Source organism: Panthera leo, chromosome B2, assembly GCF_018350215.1.
Source record: "Panthera leo isolate Ple1 chromosome B2, P.leo_Ple1_pat1.1, whole genome shotgun sequence".
NCBI lineage: Eukaryota > Metazoa > Chordata > Mammalia > Carnivora > Felidae > Panthera > Panthera leo.
Genome location: NC_056683.1, coordinates 138545780 through 138566462, shown reverse-complemented (window position 1 = coordinate 138566462; position 20683 = coordinate 138545780). Strand labels below are relative to the sequence as shown.

Here is a 20683-nt window from a genome sequence, read left to right as displayed (position 1 = left end):
CATAGACCATATTGGGCTCTGTGCTGACAGCACAGAGCCTGCTTGAGATTCTCTCTCTCCCTCTCTCTCTTTGCTCCTCCCCTGGTTGCTCTAAGTAAATAAACTTAAAAAAAAAAAACAAACAAGGATGTATAGGTGTATAGACACAGACACACACAACAAAAACTAAATATAAACCAAATGTTAATACTTAAATTATTATAAATTTTAAATGTCATTTAAATATACTTCAAAAAACAGGATTTTCAGATTATTACGAAAGTATTCTTGGCTCCATTAAATAATTTTTTCAGGGTTCCTTATAAATAGTAAGTTCCCCTACTAGACTGTGAATATTGAGGTGATTTACATGCAAGTTTAAAAGACTACAGGCAGCCTAAACCAGGAAAAAAACCTAAGTGACAAACCAATTTCCCAACATTCATTATATTTGTTACTAGGGATTTAAAACATTTTTAGAAAAGAATTACACACAAATATAAAATCTGAGTTTATTTTTCCTTCAAATTACATTTCCTTTCAGTTATCTAATGCTAGATAAATTCTCCTGCACTGTCAAACAGTTATTTTACGTATGAATAATCACCTGAAAAACAGGAGTAGAATATTCAGAGAACAAATCTCTAAGGAAGGAACATACCTGGGGTGTTGCTCATAGCAGCAGTAGTACTGGCCAAAACAGGTGTGACAACCGGGGGAGGAATCCCTGCTGCCATATCCAGAAGAGGCTGAATAATCTCACTCTTAAACACATTATTTTTCTGCCATAAGTTTAATACTCTCACTATTTTACTCTAGAGGTAAAAAGAAAAATGACATTTTAATTTTTTGCTTTCAGAGCCTTAGCACAGTCATTTCAGAGACTATTTGAGCAGCGGATGGGAAGGACGGATTAAAATACTTCTATAGTCCTTTCCACCTCTGAAATCATGTTTCTGTAATTTTGCATCTGCTTAACACACTTGGAAAAAAAGGTTCATCTGGATAGATATACGAGACAAATGAAAGCTACATTTAGCGAAAGGCAAGAATGGCAACTAGGTTCCAGCTTCTATGTGAGGTCTGAGGAGATCGCTGGTTAGGGCTGGCTGGAGACTGCGTTCAGGCTGCTGAGGTGATCAGGATTCATCTCAGCACCAAAGCTGTATTTACAGGTCATTTTAACTTTATTTTTTAAACAAATAACGAACTTCAGGACAAAGTCCTTATCTTACATGACTTTTTAAAACTTTAATAGTGCAATCAACCTATCAGAAGAGATTACTAAATTTCCAAATCAGCATCCAAAATAAGTAAAATTCTAACATCTTTGGACACACATAAACTTTTTTATTCTCTGTCAGGTTCCAAAGCCTTCTTTTTATGTGGTATGGAATATTTATTCACTCAGACTGGCAGGCAGCAGTGTGGTTTCTGGCACTGGTGAAACTCCACCATAACAAAATAAATGCAGTTATTTTCTATCAACTGCTTGGCAGACCCACGTTTCATAGACACTTAATAGGTGCATATCAGCTCAGGTCAAATATCAAAACACTGAATTAGTTTTGTGTGCAAATAAATAAGCTTTCAGTGTATTTCCAAAAGCTTATTATAGCCAGTTTAACACCAACCAACTGCTTCAATAAGTTAAAAATTAGCAAAATCATCTACATCTCTCCACTTTCAGAAGATTCTAAGAATCTCAGAACATGGATAGTGTAATAACTAAATATTCAAATTCAAAATTACTTAAAGGGTAACAAAATCATAAATTAAGATAATCCAGAGTCTCATTAAGACCAAAAGGTAATGTAATGACTTAAAAAAAAAAAAAAAAAAAAAAAAAAAAAGCATACCTTATCATCCCCAGGGCAACGATATAAATTCTGGAAAGTACTAATGATGTTATTACTAAATCTGGGTGCAAACACATCCTTTTCTTGACCAAACTGATGTCGAGATTGTCGTACAATAGAGTCAATAACATAAAGTCCAGGTACCTTGTATTCTGGTTTACACTGATAGAAAAAAGAAGAGTAGGAAGGGAAGGAATAATGAGAAGGAAGGTAACCTTCATTATAAATCCTATACAAGTACAGAAACAATGCTTATGTAGACATAACGAATATTCAGACACTGACTATTCCACGCCATCTGTCTCTAGAATAGCATCTTAAACAATCTACTTTGGCTACTCCAGACACCCAGTTCAACTGCCAATCACCTAAGTTTTGTAATAGTACTGCATAACTAGCTTGGATGACAAATAAAAGAATAAATAAGGCACTGCTACAAGAAAATTTTTTTTCTTTAATGATTTTGAAAAGCCACAAGGAAGGAAGCAGCAAATTTAGGAAAGAGCTCTAGAAAAAAGCATGGCCAACATGTATTAAACTTCATCTGAAATGTGTAACAAAGGGGTTTCTGTACTAAGGAAGGAACAAATAACAAGACAAACTATAACACTGTATATACACCGACCCTAAAGTCTCAAAAGTTTTCTCAACTACCACACCTGTAAGAAAGATAAGAAACTACCATTGTGATTACAAGAATCTATCCTATAAAAATATTTTTAAGCTACTCCACTGATAAATGTTTCTCAACATTCTTATCCACCACCCAAATTGAGGAATATAATATAAGCCTCCTACTTTCTTGCCAGAAGCTCTTCTAGCCTATCTGGTCAAGTGAGCACAATGAAGACTCCTTTTACTATTAAGCTTACTGCTCCTGGTTTGTCCCTATATCCAGAAGCATAAGAAAACCTGCTTCTCAAGCATATGTTACTTAACATGGAATCATGGCTGCAAGGTTCAACTTTCGGGTGTAATTAGGTAAGTCACCTAAAGTAACTTCCTGGCAATCATATATGGCACTAAAGTACAATTACATTCTTGAAAAATCCTTGGAAACTCAAGTACCTCAATCCACCCCCAACACACACGCACGCGCACACGCACACGCACACACACATTTCTAATGGCATTATCAGTGGAGGCAATGAGCGATTCCATTCTGCAAAAAGACAAGATGATGCTTCATTTGTTCCTTCAAATACTCTTTTTTTTTAAGTTTATTGATTTTGAGAGAGACAGTGTGAGTAGGGGAGGGGCAAGAGGGAGGGAGAGAGGGAGGGGGAGAGAGAGAGAGAGAGAATATCCCAAGCAGGCTCCACACCATCAGTGCACAGCCCAAGAGCTGGACGCTTAACCGACTGAGCCACCCAGGCACCCCCTTTCAAATACTCTTCAAGAACATTATCCTCAAAGTCTTATTTACTCAAGAAAATGAGGAGTCCTTTAGCACCAATTCACAGTATCTATTGCAACATTCTGACTGTTAAGAACTTGAAATATTTCATAGAAGGGCAATAATGTTGGTGTTTGGATAATGAAGTTTTAAGTTGAACCTACCTAAAGGTTGAAAGTTAAGGTTTTTGAAAGTCTGAAATAGTTTTCCCTCAAGTTCCAAAAACATTGAGCATTATTTGTCCTTGAGCTCATGTATCTGTCCAAGGCTATTTTCCTGATTACTATACATTCAAAGAAACAGAAACCTAACCAAGCAAAAAATGTATTTTAGTAAAGAGAAAAAAAAATTTTAATTTAATGAAAAGCAGGATATTCATTTTGTTAAAATGTATCTATTCCCTAATGCCACAAATATAGATAAGTGATTAACAATTATTTATTAAGTATTTTATTGGCATTTTAATTTTCCTAAAAACAAAATAATCTGAAATATTTCATATAAATAACTACCCTGAGAGTAAGACTGAACAGAATTTAGAAGTTGCTCATAAGAACTTCAGAAATTAATACTGAATGCTAAGTAATGAATGTACTAAATTTTTAAGAAATGCATCTTTTTCTTTGATTTGTACAAACACTCAGATTACAAACTCACAACACAGAAGAATCATGAGTATATAAGATAATAAATGGACCTTTATGGCCTACTGTGAAGATTCCAAAGCTTCAAAAATATATTAGCAGTTTAGTAATAAGCTGTAAGGCCTAAGGGAAAAAAACATTTCTTCATCCACAGGATCTTTAGATATACTATACATTAAAATGTGGGACAGATTTTCCTTCACTTATAGATTAGGTACTATTAGTCACATAAAATGACAAAAAAAAAAAATTCTTAAGTATGACCTCATGCTTTAAAATAACTTAATAATTGGTAAACTTAGCTAAGTCAGCAACTAGAAACCTAAGGAAAAATTAAAAACAAAAATGTGAAATGTTTTTTCAATTTTCTCTTCAAGTTCCAGTACTAAAAATGCAGTAATTCTTAAGGCTTTCCACTGGTATGAGAAATTTTTACTCTTTAAATAATAAGCATAAACTTATGTCACATTGAGTTTTCAGTTATAACATCTTCAAACTACATTCTAGTAATTTCTAATTTTTTGTGCTTCAGAAATAGCCCTTTTTAAAGGGAGAGAAAGGCAGTAACACAGGGAGAATGCATCTTTGAACATATTTTGTGATTTTCATTCTAATGTTATCTAAGCTATTATGTGAATACCATCAAAGTCAGGGTTTTTTGACAAAAATACTCTCTAGGTTCCTTGGACCACATACTTTGCAATATATGGACTATTAAATAATCTAATGATTCATTAGACTGAGACTGCAATCAAGATGGCAGAGCAGCATGGAGACTCTCAGCTTGTCTCCTCCCTGAAACGCAGCTAGATCAGCACTATGTAACACATAGCATTTATATAACAATTCTATTATTAGAATTTGTGCTGCCATTTTCAGCTATTAAAAGTTAACATTAGGAGCGCTTGTGTGGCTCACTCAGTTAAGTGTCCAAATTCAGCTCAGGTCATGATCTCACAGTCTGTGAGTTCGAGCCCCATGTTGGGCTCTGTGCTGACAGCTCAGAGCCTGGAGCCTGCTTCAGATTCTGTGTCTCCCTCTCTCTCTGCCCCTCCCCTGCTTATGTTCTGTCTCTATCTCAAAAATAAATAAAACATTAAAAAAAAATCAAAAAGTTAACATTAAAGGAAACAAAGCTAGAATGGTAAAACCAGGAGCACGTGGGTGTACTTGCAAAGCACTGAAGGATGCTGACAAAAGCATGTAGTAAAGGGCTGTTCCCAGGACACGGCCATACCTGACACTACATGAGTTCTCAAAGTGAATACCAGAGAAAAATCCTCTCCTGTTTCTGGCAGAAGGGGGAGAAAAGGAACCATTTTGAGATAGCCAGCAGCATTCTGTTCTTAAGAAGGTATGCGCTCAGGAGAATCTATTTAACCAGAGCCTCAATGACCTGGAGGAAGAATACCCAACTCCAGTCTACTATAGCCATCCTGTCCTGCCTAAGAAGGATTAAGAAAAACTAAGAAGCATGTGTTAAGTCCATGATCCAGAGATACAGGCTCTATAAAAAACCTACAACTAACATCATACGCACTGGTGAAAAACTAAAAGTTTTCCCACTAAGACCAAGTATGGATGACAACAAGGTATGGATGCCCCTCTCACCAATGCTTTTCAATATCATATTGGAAGTCCTAGCTAATGCAATAAGACAATAAAAGGAAATAAAAGCTACAAAGATTGGGAAGGAAGGTTCAACAAATACTAAACGTATATAATTGAGCCTACAAGATCTTTACTGCTATGAACCAATCTACATATTACTTAAGGAAACAACATTTAATTACATAACTTAAATTGGAAACACAAAATAAGTGTAAAGAATAAGTGGTATCTTCTTTTAGATGGTAAACACACTACTTTTCTGTCATTTTTGAGACTTCTGATGATTCAAGTTTTCCCAAAGTGTGCAACCTCAGAAGTTCCAAGAAGTCTGAACTAGAATTTAGAATCACGATAATAGGAATACTAGCTGGGGTTGAAAAAAAACAAAGAATTCTTTTCTGCAGAGATAAAAGAAGTAAAATCTAGTCCAAATGAAATTAAAAATGTTATGACTGAGATGCAATATCAAATGGACACAACAGTAAGGATGGATGAAGCAGAGCAGCAAAGCAGTGATCTAGAAGATAAAATTATGGAGAATAATGAAGCAGAAGAAGAGGGAAACAAAGACAAAAGAGCATGATACAAGACTTAGAGAACTCAGTGACTTTTTAAAAAGGAATAGTATCTGAACCACAGGAGTCCCAGAGATGAAGAGAGAGAAAAAAGGGCAGAAGGTTTATGTGAGCAAATTATAGAAGAAAACTTTCCTAGTCTGGGAAAGGACACAGACATGAAAATCCAAGAAGCACAGAGAAATCCCATCAGATTCAACAAAAACCGACCATCACCAAGGCATATCATAGTCAAATTCACAAAATACACAGACAAGGAAAGAATTGTGAGAGCAGCAAGGGAAAAAAAAGTCCTTAACATTTAAGGGAAGCCAAATCAGGTTCGCAGCAGACCTATCCACATACACTTGGCAGACCAAAAGGAGCAGCAGGATATATTCAATGTGCTGAATCAGAAAGAATTCTTAATCCAGCAAGGCTGTCATTCAAAATAGAAGAGATAAGGAGTTTCCCAGACAGACAAAAACTACAGAGTTCATGACAACTGAATCAGGCCTACAAGAAATCTTTTTTTTTTTTTTTTTAATTTTTTAACATTTATTTATTTTTGAGAAAGACAGAGAAACAGAGTGCAAGCTGGGGAGGGGAAGAGAGAGGGAGACACAGAATCTGAAGCAAGCTCCAGGCTCTGAGCTGTCAGCACAGAGCCCAATGCAGGGCTTGAACTCACAAACCATGAGATCATGACCTGAGCTGAAGTTGGGACGCTTAACTGACTGAACCAGCCAGGCGCCTCAGGTTGCAAGAAATTTTAAGGGGGATTCTTTGAGTGGAGAAAACACAAACAGAATAAAAAAGACCCAAAGCAACAAAGACTAGAAAGGACCAGAGAACAACACCAAGTCTACAAGGCAACAAAATTCAACTAAAGTCATATCTTTCAGTATTCACTCTTAATGTCAATGGACTAAACACTCCAATCAAAAGACAAAGGGTATCAAAATGAATAAGAAAACAAGACCCATCTATATACTACTTACAAGAGACCCATTTAATACCTAAAGATACCTGCATATTGAAATTAAGGGATCTATCATGCTAATGGTCATCAAAAGAAAGCTGGAGTAACTATACTTATATCAGATGAACTAGAGTTTAAAATAAAGACTGTAACAAGAGATGAAGAGAGCATTATATCATAATTAAGGGGTCTATCCACCAAGAACACCTAACAATTGTAAACATTTATGCCCCCAATGTGAAAGAACCCAAATACATAAATCAATTATCAAAAACATAAAGAAACTCACTGACAATAATACCATAGTAGTAGGAGGCTTCAATACCCCACTTATAGCAATGGACAGATCATCTAAGCAGAAAATCAACAAGTAAACAATGGCTTTGAAGCACACACTGGACCAGATGGACTCAACAGATATATCCAGAACATTTCATCCTAAAGTAGAATACACATTTTTCTTGAGTGCACATGGAACATTCTCCAGAACAGATCACATACTGGGACACAAATCAGCCCTCAACAAGTACAAAAAGATGGGAGATCATACACTGCATATTTTCAGACGACAACGCTATGAAACTCGAAATCAACCACAAGAAAAAATTTGGAAACACCATGAATACTTCAAGATTAAAGAACACCATAGTGAAGAATGAATGGTTTAATCAAGAAATTAAACAGGAAATTTTTAATTTTTTTTTTCTCTTAACGTTTATTTATTTTTGAGACAGAGAAACAAAGCATAAACTGGGGAGGGTTAGAGAGAGAGGGAGACACAAAATCTGAAACAGGCTCCAGGATCCGAGCTGTCAGCACAGAGCCCGACGCGGGGCTCGAACTCACGGACTGTGAGATCATGACCTGAGCTGAAGTCGGACGCTCAACCAACTGAGCCACCCGGGCACCCCAAGGAAATTTAAAAATATACAGAAGCCAATGAAAATGAAAACACAACAGCCCAAAACCTCTGGAAGGCAGCAAAGGCAGTCATAAGAGGCAAGTATATAGCAATCCAGACCTTCCTAAAGAAGAAAGGTCTCAAATACACAACCTAAACCCACACCTAAAAGAGCTGGAAAAAGAACAGCAAATAAAGCCCAAAACCAGCAGAAGAAAGAAAATAATAGATTAGGGCAGAAATCAATGATACTGAAATTAAAATAACAGTAGAACAGATCAATGAAACCAGGAGCTGGTTCTTTGAAAGAATTAACAAAATTGATAAACACCTACCCAGACTTATCAAAAAGAAAAAAAGAAAGAACCCAAATAAAAACCATGAATGAAAGAAGAGAGATCACAACCAACATCGCAGAAATACAAACAATACGAGAATATTAAGAGCAATTATATGCCAACAAATTGTGTAATCTGGAAGAAACTGACAAATTTCTAGAAACATATAAAACTACCAAAACTGAAACAGGAAGAAATAGAAAATTTGAACATACCCATAACCCGTAAAGAAATTGAATCAGTAATCAAAAGCCTCCCAACAAACAAGAGTCCAGGACTGGATAGCTTTCCAGGGGAATTCTACCAAACATTTAAAGAAGAGTTAGCACCTATTCTTTTGAAGCTGTCCCAAAAAACAGAAATGGAAGGAAAACTTCCAAACTCATTTTACGAGACCAGCATTACCTTGATTCCAAAACCAGACAAAGACTGCACTAAAATGGAGAACCACAGACCAATATCCCTGATGAACACAGAAGCAAAAATTCTCAATAAGATACAAGCAAACCGAATCCAACAATACATTAAAGAATTACTCACCGCAATCAAGTAGGATTTATTCCTAGGATAGAGGGCTGGTTCAATATGCACAAATCAAACAATGTGATACATCACACTAATCAAAGAAAGAATAAGAACCATGTGATCCTCTCAATAGATGCAGAGAAAGCACTTGACAAAATACAGCAACCTTTCTTGATTAAAACCCTCAAGAAAGTAGGGATAGAAGGAGCATACCTCAAGATCATAAATGGCATATACGAAAGACCTATCGCTAAGAACATCCTCAATGGGGAAAAACTGAGAGTGTTCCTTCCTCCTAAGGTCAGGAACATGACAAGGATGTCCACTCTCACCACTGTTATTCAATATAATGTTGGAAGTCCTAGCCTTAGCAATCAGAAAACACAAAGAAAAGGTATCCAAATCGACAAGAAGGAAATCAAACTTCTATTCTTCACAGACGACATGATACTCTTTGTGGAAAACACAAAAGACTCTACCAAAAAATTGCTAGAACTGATACATGAATTCAGCAAAGTCTCAGGATATAAAATCAATGTACAGAAATCGGTTGCATTTCTATACACCAATAATGAAGCAGAAAAAAATCAAGGGGTCGATCCCATTGACAATGACACCAAAAACCATAAAATATCTACGCATAAACCTAACCAAGAGGTAAAAAATCTATACACTGAAAATTATAGAAAAGCTTATGAAAGAAATTGAAGAAGACAACAACAACAAAAAGGAAAAATATTCCATGCTTACAAACTGGAAGAACAAATATTGTTAAAATGTCGATACTACCCAATGCAGTCTACATATTCAACGCAATCTCTATCAAAATAACACCAGCATTCTTCACAGAGCTAGAATAAACAATCCGAAAATTTGTATGGAACCAGAAAAGACCCTGAATAGCCAAAGCAATCCTGAAAAAGAAAACCAAAGCTGGAGGCATCACAATTCTGGACTTCAAGCTGTATTACAAAGCTGTAATCATCAAGACAGTATGGTACTGGCACAAAAACAGACACATAGATCAATGGAACATAATAGAGAACCCAGAAATGGACCCACAAACATATGGCCAACTAATCTTTGACAAAGCAGGAAAGAGTATCCAATGGAAAAAAAGACAGTCTCTTCAGTAAATGGTACTGGGAAAACTGGGCAGCAACATGCGGAAGAATGAACCTGGAACACTTTCTTATACCATACACAAAAATAAACTCAAAATGGATGAAAGACCTAAACGTAAGACGGGAAGCCATCAAAATCCTAGAGGAGAAGGGGCGCCTGGGTGGCTCAGTCGGTTAAGCAGCTGACTTCGGCTCAGGTCATGATCTCGCAGTCCGTGAGTTCGAGCCCCGCGTCGGGCTCTGTGCTGATAGCTCAGAGCCTGGAGCCTGTTTCAGATTCTGTGTCTCCCTCTCTTTGACCCTCCCCCGTTCATGCTCTGTCTCTCTCTGTCTCAAAAATAAATAAACATTAAAAAAAATTTAAAAAAAAAAAAAAAATCCTAGAGGAGAAAACTGGCAACAACAACCTTTTAACACTAGCCACAGCAACTTCTTACTTGACATATCTTCAGAGGCAAGGGAAAGTAAAAATGAACTATTGGGACTTCAAGATAAAATGCTTCTACACAGCGAAGGAAACAATCAGCAAAACTAAAAGGCATCTGACCAAATGGAAGAAAATATCTGCAAATGATTTATCAGATAAAGGGTTAGTGCACTAAAGAATACATAATACACGATTCCATTTACGCAAAAGTAAAACACAGGTTAAACAGCATTGTTTAAGAATTAAGACTTATAGAGTAATACTGTAAGGCCAAACAAGGACATGACTAACATAAAATTCAGACTATGTTCACTTAAAGGGATATGATCAAGAAGAGACACTTGGGGACTTTAGTCAAAGCTCTATTTCTTGAACTGAGTGGTAGTTACACAGGTAACTTTAAAAAATTTAGCTTTACATGTTTTCTGCACTTTTCTGTAAACGTGTTAAAATGTCATATTAAAAAAGAAACATTTATATAAACATCCTCAAGTTCTTAAATAAAAAACAATAGGCAAAACATTAACAAAGACTGATAAGCTCGAGATATATTTGAAACGTACATATAAGGTGTATGGGAAAAAGAATGGATCTAAAATATCCTGGGGCAAAGGAATTTTAGTAACAAGTACACAAGGACAGTGAGAATCTAAAAATTTGTTTTCAAACATTCTCTGGCCAAGTGCCCAAATCTTTGTGTAACCCACACCTGAGGCCAGAGGCCAGAGTAAACTTTCAAGTAGTATTTCTAGCCTATGGAATACCATCATATATTATTGATTTATCTTTTCATTTATTACTATCTCTCATTAATCTATAAATCCTTCACAGCTAAAACCTAGACTCACAGGTAACACATTATCAAACTATTGCCAGACTTCTCCTTTCCTTGCACTGTCTATGGTGGGTGAAGGGACAGTACAGAGAAGCTAATATGTGGTGTTCTGGAGTTGGAGGGTACCCAAAATTACAAGTTTAATATCATTAATTCATACTTCAAATTTTTCTTAGATCTCTCATTTGACTATATACATCGACAAATGGACCTTCTCATAAATTTGTTAAAATAGTACTTCTGACTATAAGCAATACTCTAATTCAGTGGTTTTACAAACTGGGTTCCATAGAACAAAGTATCTATGCAATGGCCTCAAGGGCTATGGGGCAGAAAACAAAACTAGTGAAGTGGGCTTCTGGTTCCCTACCACAACCACTACTGCTACATTTTTACTTAAGTTTTATCTGTCTCCCACCCCCAATACTAAACTTCAAGTAAGAATAGGAAGGAGGGGCACCTGGGGTGGCTCAGTTGGTTAAGCAACCGACTTCAGCTCAGATCTCGCAGTTCATGGGTTTGAGCCCCATGTGAGGCTCTGTGCAGACAGCTCAGAGCCTGGAGCCTGCTTCAGATTCTGTGTCCCCCTCTATCTCTCTGCCCCTCCCTGTCTCACGCTCTCTCGCTCTCACTCTCTCTCTCACTCAAAAATAAACATTAAAAAAATTTATTTTAAATGAACAGGATGAAAAAAAGTTTTCCTCTAGTATTAAAAAATTATATGCAATCTGGAACCTCACCAAAACTAAAAAATCTTTGTTCTGTTCTGCAAAACACCTGCGTGTTAAGAGAATGAAAAGACAAGTTACCAACTAGGAAAAAAATATTTACAAACCATAATACTGACAAAGGACTTACATCTAGAATATTGTTAAGAACTCTGAAAACCCAATGGTAAAAAAACATCCAATTAGAAAATGGGCAAAAGACACGAAAAGATATTTCACTGAAAATGCCAAGTAATAAGCATGTGAAAGTATGTTCAATGTCATGAGCCACTAGCTAAATGCAAATGAAACCACAATGAGACACTACTATACACTTATCAGAATAGCTAAAATAAAAAAAAATTGTGGTAACACCAAATGACGGCAAGAATGTGGAAACTGGATGGATCATACATTGTTGGTGGGACTATAAAATGGTACAGCCATTCTAGAAAACAGAAGCAATTTCTTATAAAATGAAACATGCACTTACTTTCCCAGAGAAATGAAAACTTACATTCACACAAAAATCCATAGACAAATGTTCCTAGCAGCTTTATTAATAACAGCCCCCCCCAAATGGAAACGACTCACATGATGGGGTAGACACACTGGGGTACATGCGTAGTACCATGGAATGTTACTCAAAATGAAAAGAAGGGGGAAAAAAATGAAAAAGAAGGAACCATTAGACATGAGCTCTATTTGGATGGATCTTAATAAAATTATAATGAGCAAAACAAGCCAATTTCAAAGGGTACATTTACATAACATTCTTGAAATTGCAAAATTAGAGAGAGAGAACAGATTAATGACCCCCAGGAGTTAGGAGTTAGGAGTTAGGGGTGGCTACTGGTGTAGCTACCCTGGAAAACAGTACAGAGGTTCCTCAAAAAGCTAAAAATAGAACTACCCTACAACTCAGCTATTACTAGGTATTTACCCAAAGGATACAAAATACTGATTTGAAGGGGTACGTGCACTCTGATGTTTACAGCAGCATTATTAACAATAGCCAAATTATGGAAAGAGCCCAAATGTCCATCAACTGATGAAAGGATAAAGAAATGTGGTGTGTACACACACACACACACACACACACACACACACACACACACAGGAATATTACTCAGCCATCAAAAAGAATGAGATCTTGCCATCTGCAACAACATGGATGGAGCTAGAGTATATTATGCTAACTGAAATAAGTCAGAGAAAGACAAATACCATATGATTTCACTCATATGTGGAATTTAAGAAACAAAACAGATGAACACATGGGGGGTGGAAAATAGAGACAGGGAAACAAACCATAAGAGACTCTTAACGACAGAGAACAAACCAAGGGTTGCTAGACGGGAGGTGGGCTGGGGATAGGCTAAATGGGTGATGGGTATTAAGGAGGGCACTTGTGATAAACACCAGGTTTTACATGTAAATGATAAATCAATAAATTCTACTATTACACTATATGTTAACTAACAAGAATTTAAATAAAAGTTAAAAAAAAAAGATCCCTAGCTAAATCCTACGCACAAAAAGGTTTAAGATGCACTGTTTTATACATCTGGAATGTCTTTTTAAGTTCATCTATTTATCGATTTTTAGTAATCCTGACACCCAATGTGGGGCTCAAACTCATGACTCCAAGATCAAGAGTTGCATGCTCTTCTTCCAACTGAGCCAGCCAGGTGCCCCAACATTTGAAAATGCTTTAAAAAAAACTTTTAAAAGCTTTAGAACAGGGGTATTTTTCAAATCACCAACGTTTTTATTTTATACTGTGATTTGCCTAAAACACACGGCACACTTATTATTTTATTTTACCTTGTGTCTTAGCCTCACTTCACTAGTTCTGCATCTCAAAATATGTCTTACTAATACCGTTAGTATTGAGAAACCAAGACATTAGATAAAAGCTGAATCACATAAAGGTTAGCTGATTTACTCAAGGTTACCTACCTAGTTTAGTGACACAGTCACCTCACTTTGATTCACATATCCTTCTCTCGGTCAACTATTTTTAAGAAACACTGCTACCTTGCTGAATCCTTAATGCCATATACCACTGATTCTCAAACTGGTTGTGGTTACATCTAGGCACATGGACATGGGCAGAGTACAAAACCTAAATTCAATTACAGTAAAGTACAAACATAATACCATTTTTAAAATTTTAAGCACTATGTACTCCTGTCCCAAACTGTGGCATGAATAGGGCACTGATCACCAAGACTGTGCTTATAAAAAGCACTACTACATGTGTGTAAGACAGCTGTTTTCAACTTCATCTCCCTCTGCTTACCCTGGAAAATGGAATTTCAAGTCTACGTAATAAGATGTTGAGATGTATAATGTCCTAATGGATGAGACAAAATGAATTAGCAGAAGAGAAGTAGCTGGTAGGCAATGTCTTCTCCACACCTTATCTAAAAGTCTTGCTATCTAAGCATTCTGCTTAAAATGACCAGCAAGAATTTCCTGAAAAGCTATAAAAAGCAACAAATTTGGAATGCTATTTAAAATCAATCATATGCACACCATTTTTTTCAAGTGACATGATGCTCACTATGGCACTGCAAATTGACAATAACATCTACCTGAATAAAAGCTATTGTTTTTAGAAGCATACAAAAAGCACTACCATTTTATTTATTAATTAGAAAATAAGTGAAATCACTTTTAATAGCCCATCAAAACAATTTAAACTTGAGTATCTGATTTAAAAGAGTAGAGCACAAGGCATTAATCTAGAATTACAGTACATTTAGTGTATATATGGAAAATTATATACTTACTTTCTGAATGAATTTCTCAACACTCTGTACCACGTGTTTATAGAACTGAAAGAAAAAACATGAAGTGTACTTTTAAAATCTGTTCAATTACATTCAAATTTTCCTGTTACACGTAGGTTTAACATAGTTTCAAAGGTTTATCTAAACAATACTTTTTAATCATGAATTTTGAGACAAACATGTCACTCCCATTCATAAGCATGTAACTATGACATCTAATTAGTAAAGAATTCTTGACATACATATATACATACATACATGCATGGTCAGTACAAGTGACCCTTGAACACAGGTTTGAACTGTGTGGGTCCACTTACACGCTGATTTTTCTCAATAAATAGAGTACTGTAAGTGTATTTTATCTTATGATTTTCTTAATAATTATCCTATTTTCCCTAGCTTACTCAATTGTAAGAATATAGTATATAGTACATATACTGTATTTAATCAACTATTTATGTTACCAGTTAGGCTTCAGGTCAACAGTAACCTATCAGTAGTTAAGTTTTGAGGGAGTCCAATGTTATACACAGATTCTCGATGCGTGGGGGGATCAGCACCCCACCCCCCATGATGTTGAATTGCCAATTTATGTATCCAAAGTGTGTTAAGAGATACAAAAGAATTCAATCACGGTCCTTATAAAACCATACTTTCCCAAGTGGTTATGTTGACAGCAAAGTACTGGTAATAAGCACACAGGCAAAGGTATATTCTTACTTTCATGGAAGGGAAAGACCTCCTACAGTATCTTTAAATCAGGGTAATATATTTTAGTTTATGGCAATTGCATATTAGCATATTTGTTTAAAGAACTTCAATTGTGCTTCTATTTATACTTTCACCTCAGGAATTCTATTTTTAAGGGCCATCCTCTGGCCCTTAAGAGACACAAGAACATTCCTCTGAACTGCATCATGAAATCCAATATTTATAAAATAAAAAATAAAGGAAAACCTCATTACTAACAGTCATCAAATCAAAATATCCAAATTTAAGTTTGGCTAAAATTTTCATACTATAAAGGAACAGTTTACTCACAAGTTTAAGTTGCTTAAGCAAAAAAAAGGAAAACAACTACTTAAAAGTTAGTTAAGCACTACTTAAGCATTTAAAATTAACATACAAAATATTGATTACATACTGAATCATTGTTATTAAATAATAATTCTTCTGGAAAACATCTTGACAATGCTTCCTGCTTCTAGCCATTTTACTACATGTAATTCTGAGTAAAACTGCTTACTAAATTTTAATTCAAAGTTTATCAATTCACATAGGCCTTCTTCCCTAGTAGGTTCATCTGTGAGATTTTTCTGACAGTGTGCAATGTTAACTGCCCATCAAAATAATCATGCCTCTAAACACTGATTAAAAAAAAGAAAACAACTTACCTCAGTATGAACCACAGTATCATTTAAATCTGATTTAAAAGGCAGTTCAAATCTCAATTTATGTTATGTACTAAATGCAGTTTAAAATAATACAGTACTGCGAAACAACTGGTCTGAACTCTTAAAAAATGTCAATGACATAAAAAACAAAACAAAAAAAGCTGGGTCAGGCTGAGTGACAGGACAAATAAATGTAATGCACGATCTTACTGGATCCTGAAATTTCTTGCATGTGATCAGTGCACTACATAATTACTTAGGAAATGTCTTTGTTCTTAGGAGAGTCAAAATCAAATATTTAGGGATTTAAGTGTTATTATGAATGAAATCTGAAACTCAAACAATTCAGCCAAAAAATGTGTTTGTGTGTGCAGAAACAAACCAAATGTAGCAAAATATAACAATTGGCAAATCTAATAGAAGACTCTGCGTTGCTCATTATATTTTGCAACATCGATGTTGAATTTTCAAAATTAAAAAATTTAAAGCAATAACAATAAATCAAAATAGTATAGTATATCAATAGTTAGGTTCTTGATTAAGAGAAACTTGGATTCAAATCTAGCTGTATTTATGCTGACTATTGCAAATTAATTTCTCTTAGGTCCTTCCTACACCTGAAAAATAGAAATAATGTTGACGCCAATACTTACAGAGTATTTTAATTAAAAAGTATTCTCAGAGGGAAGGGGGTGGAGGGATGGGCAAAATAGGTGAAGGGAAGTGGGAGACAGGCTTCCAGTTGTGGCTTAAATAGGTTATCAAAAGGTACAGCATCGGGAATATAATTAATGATACTGTAATAGCAACGTATGGTGACAGATGACAGTTACTCGTGTTGAGCACAGGATAAGGAATAGAGACACTGTATCACAAAGCTATAAACCCGAAATGAGTACATTATGTGTCAACTATACTTTATTGAAAACAATTTTTAAAAAGTATTCTTGCTCAACTTACATAAAATACATCAATTATTTTCACAGAATAAAAATGGTAATAATATACATGTTTGTACACTCTCCAGATCATGATCATAAAAATCAGATCACAATGTAAAATAGGATAAAGAAAGTCCCAAGAAACTAAATATTCTATACTAAGCCTATCAGATATCCTGAAAAATCACTTTTTTGGAAGAATTCTCTTGGCTAAGTGCTTACTGGTCACTGTCCTTATCGCTTATCACCTCTTTGATTTTCCACATATAAACAGGGATTTTAACTATAATGATGTAAGAAATTAACTGTACATCTGAAAACTAAGCTATGGCCATCAGAACACTGAAAAATCAACTATGTGAATTTTTTCCTAGTGGCAATTCTCTCTGTAAATAGGAATTTGTTAAATCTAATAGATAATGCGGTTATTCAGAGACAACTTATTCAAATAATTGGTGCTTCTGGTTATGGCTGATGTTCTTATTTATAGTAGGAAAACATATCACCAAATATCCACAGGTTGAAACCTACTTAATTAAAAATAAGCACTCATTCATTCTCAATTTTAACAGCTTACTAAAGCAGGGAGTCTTAACTTTGGGGACAAGAACCTCTTAGAAAGAGGTGTTTGGTTGAACTTCAAAAGGTCCTTAAGGCCAAGAAATTTTATGCAAAATTTTGTGCATCTGTATATTTCTCTACAGAAAGTCCAACCTTTCTCTGAGATTTTCAGAATATCCATGAGTCAACACAGATTGGCTCAAAACCACTGTATCAGAGCAATGGCGAAATGCCTATGGCCTCTACCCCCAGTTCAAATGTCCTATAAACAATAAGGCTCAATTATTTTTCATAATGTCTCATTTTCAAATATAAAGAATTAAAAAAAACATTAATTTTCATTTAGAAACCTTTTACCAAGATTCTGTAAAGTCAGTGTGACAAACAGCAGCATAAACACATTCTCCACAATGTGGCCCTATCTTAAATCTTGCTTATGAAAAGTAAAGAAAAATGATAGCTTCAAGTTCATGGAAGAACATTTATCAAAATGTTAAATGTTTAGCTCTAGGTAGGCGAGCTAGCAGGTGATAACCAGATTTTCATTTTTGTGTTTTTCCCCAAGAACATTTATTAACTCTGTAAAGAGGAAGAAAATACACAGTTGACCCTGAAACAACATGAGAGTTAGAAGCAACCGACTGATTGCACAGTCGAAAATCTGCACAGAACTGTGACTCCCTCAAAATTAAGTACTACTGACCAGAAGCCTTACCAATAACAAAATGTTAACACATATTTTCTGTATGTATCATATACCATATTCTTACAACAAAGTAAGCTGGAGAAAAGGATATGTAATTAGGAAACTCCTAAGGAAGAAAAAAAAAATCCACAGTACCTGCACTGTACCTATGAACAAAAAAAAAATTCACATGTAAGAGGACTGTGCAGTTCAAATCTGTGATGTTCAATGGTCAACTATATAATCTTTAACAATTATTCCTCCTCTAAAATATTAGTATAGTATTTTCTTCTGAAAACTCAAGTGTAAAATTTATTACTCACCTTAATAGCTTTGATGGCAGCCTTAGTAATTTGGGTCATTTTGGCTTTAGAAATGGGTGGTTTATAGTCATTCAGGGAATACAACTGACAAAAAAAAAAAGGAAAAAAAGAACAAATTTTAAATACAGCAAAACTAATGGTCTCTAAGCAATTACAGAAAGTTACCAAACATTTCCATTTTTATAGTCTCAATACAATCAAAGTGCTGGTTTCTTTTAAAAATCAAGTTCAACAACATTAGCCATCAGAGAAATGCAAACCAAAACCACAATGAGGGGGCACCTGGGTGGCTCAGTCAGTTAAGCATCTGACTCTTGAGTTCAGCTCAGGTCATGATCTCAGGCACGGTTTGTGGGATCAAGCCCTGTGTGGGGCTTTGTACAGAACAGGACAGAGCCTGCTTGGGATTCTCTCTCCCTCTCCCTCTGCCCCTCCCCTGCTCCGGCTTGCTGTCTCTCTCTCTCTCTCTCTCTCTCAAAATAAAATAAACATTAAAAAACAAAAACAAAAACAAAAACCCACAATGAGTTACCACTTCACATTTACTTGATTATAATCAAAAAGACAGATAATCACAAGAGTGAGCAAGGATGTGCAGAAACTGGAAAGCTTATACAATGCTAGTGGGAATGTAAAATGGGGCAGCAGCTTTGGAAAATGGCTTGGTGGTTCCTCAAAAAGTGAAACATAGTAATACATAATATGACACAGCATTTCCACTCCCAGGTATATACCCAAAAGAACTGAAAATAATGTTCACATAAAAACTGTACACAAATGGTCATTACAACATTACTCATAAAAAAGTGATGTAAAAAAGTGGAAAACCACCCAATGTCCATCAACTGATGAATGAACATAATATGTTAAAACCATTCAGAATATTAGCCATCAAAAAAGGAATGATACATGCTACATAATAGATGAACCTTGAAAACATTATACTCAGTTAAAAAAACTATATTAAAAAGACCAGATATTACAAGATTCCATTGATATGATATGTTCAGAAAAATCATATCTACTGGTGACTGCCTACAACTGGGGGAATTTGGAAGAAATGATATGTTACTACTAATGTGTACAACATTTCTTTTGGGTAGTAATAAAAATATTCTAAAATTGATTGTGGTAATGTTGTACAGTCATACTAAATGCCACTGAATTATACACTTCAAATTGGTTAACTGTATGGTATATAAATTATATCTCAAAACTTTTTAGAAATCAAAGGATTTAAGGTTTAGCAGTAATCCCCCACACCAAAAAAAAATAATTTTGTTTTGAAATTTCTCATATAAGCAAAGGATATAAAACTGCTTAGAGAGAAAATCAGTTAAAGGTGGGAAAATCAGGGGGCACCTGAGCGGCACAGTAGGCTTAGCGTCCGACTTTGGCTCAGATCATGACCTCATAGTATGTGATTTCGAATCCTGCATCAGGCTCTGAACTGATGGTGCAGAGCCTGCCTGGGATTCTCCCTCCCTCTCCCGCAATTGCTCTCACTCTGTCTCATAGTAAATAAATAATTTTTTTTAAAAAAAAGGTGGGAAAAATCAGGCAGTGAACAAATAACTAAGCTTAAATGAATACTGATTAAAATTTACATTGTACTCAGTGATGCTAAGATTTTAACTATAATGCTACAAGATTATTAATTTCAAGTCTGAAAACTAAGCTTTGGCCATTTGAATACAGCCAAAATAAATCTGAACAGACTTTAAAAGTAACTTAAACAGAATGTTAGTCAACTGGCAATTTAGGGAGTCCTCCACAGGTTTTGCTTCATCTATCAATGAATTCTACTGATTTTTACCCAGTTTCCCCCATATTTGTCTCCTCTTCCTACTCCTACCACCATCACAACCACAGCTCAAATCACTTTCATCTCTCACACAGACAACACCTCTAAATGGATGTGCACGCCTATCTTTTCAAAAACTAATCTGATCAGTTGACTAATACCCCTTAAAAGGTCAATGACTTCCCATGCTTTGAATAAACACATGGTTCAATTCCTGTCTACCTTTCCAGTCTCATTTCGCCCCATGCTCCCATCCTGAGCCCTTTGCTCTAGGCACAATGGTCTTTTTTTTCAG

The 20683-nt window shown here is 35.4% G+C and overlaps 1 protein-coding gene across 1 annotated transcript in view; it reads right to left on the bottom strand.

Moving 5' to 3' along the window:
* Positions 1-20683, bottom strand: part of SCAF8 (SR-related CTD associated factor 8) — a 158918-nt gene that overhangs the window by 105184 nt on the left and 33051 nt on the right. Inside the window, 4 exon segments of the mRNA XM_042940135.1 lie at positions 641-794; positions 1839-2000; positions 14681-14725; positions 18585-18668. Coding sequence (XP_042796069.1) covers positions 641-794; positions 1839-2000; positions 14681-14725; positions 18585-18668 — 445 coding nt within the window.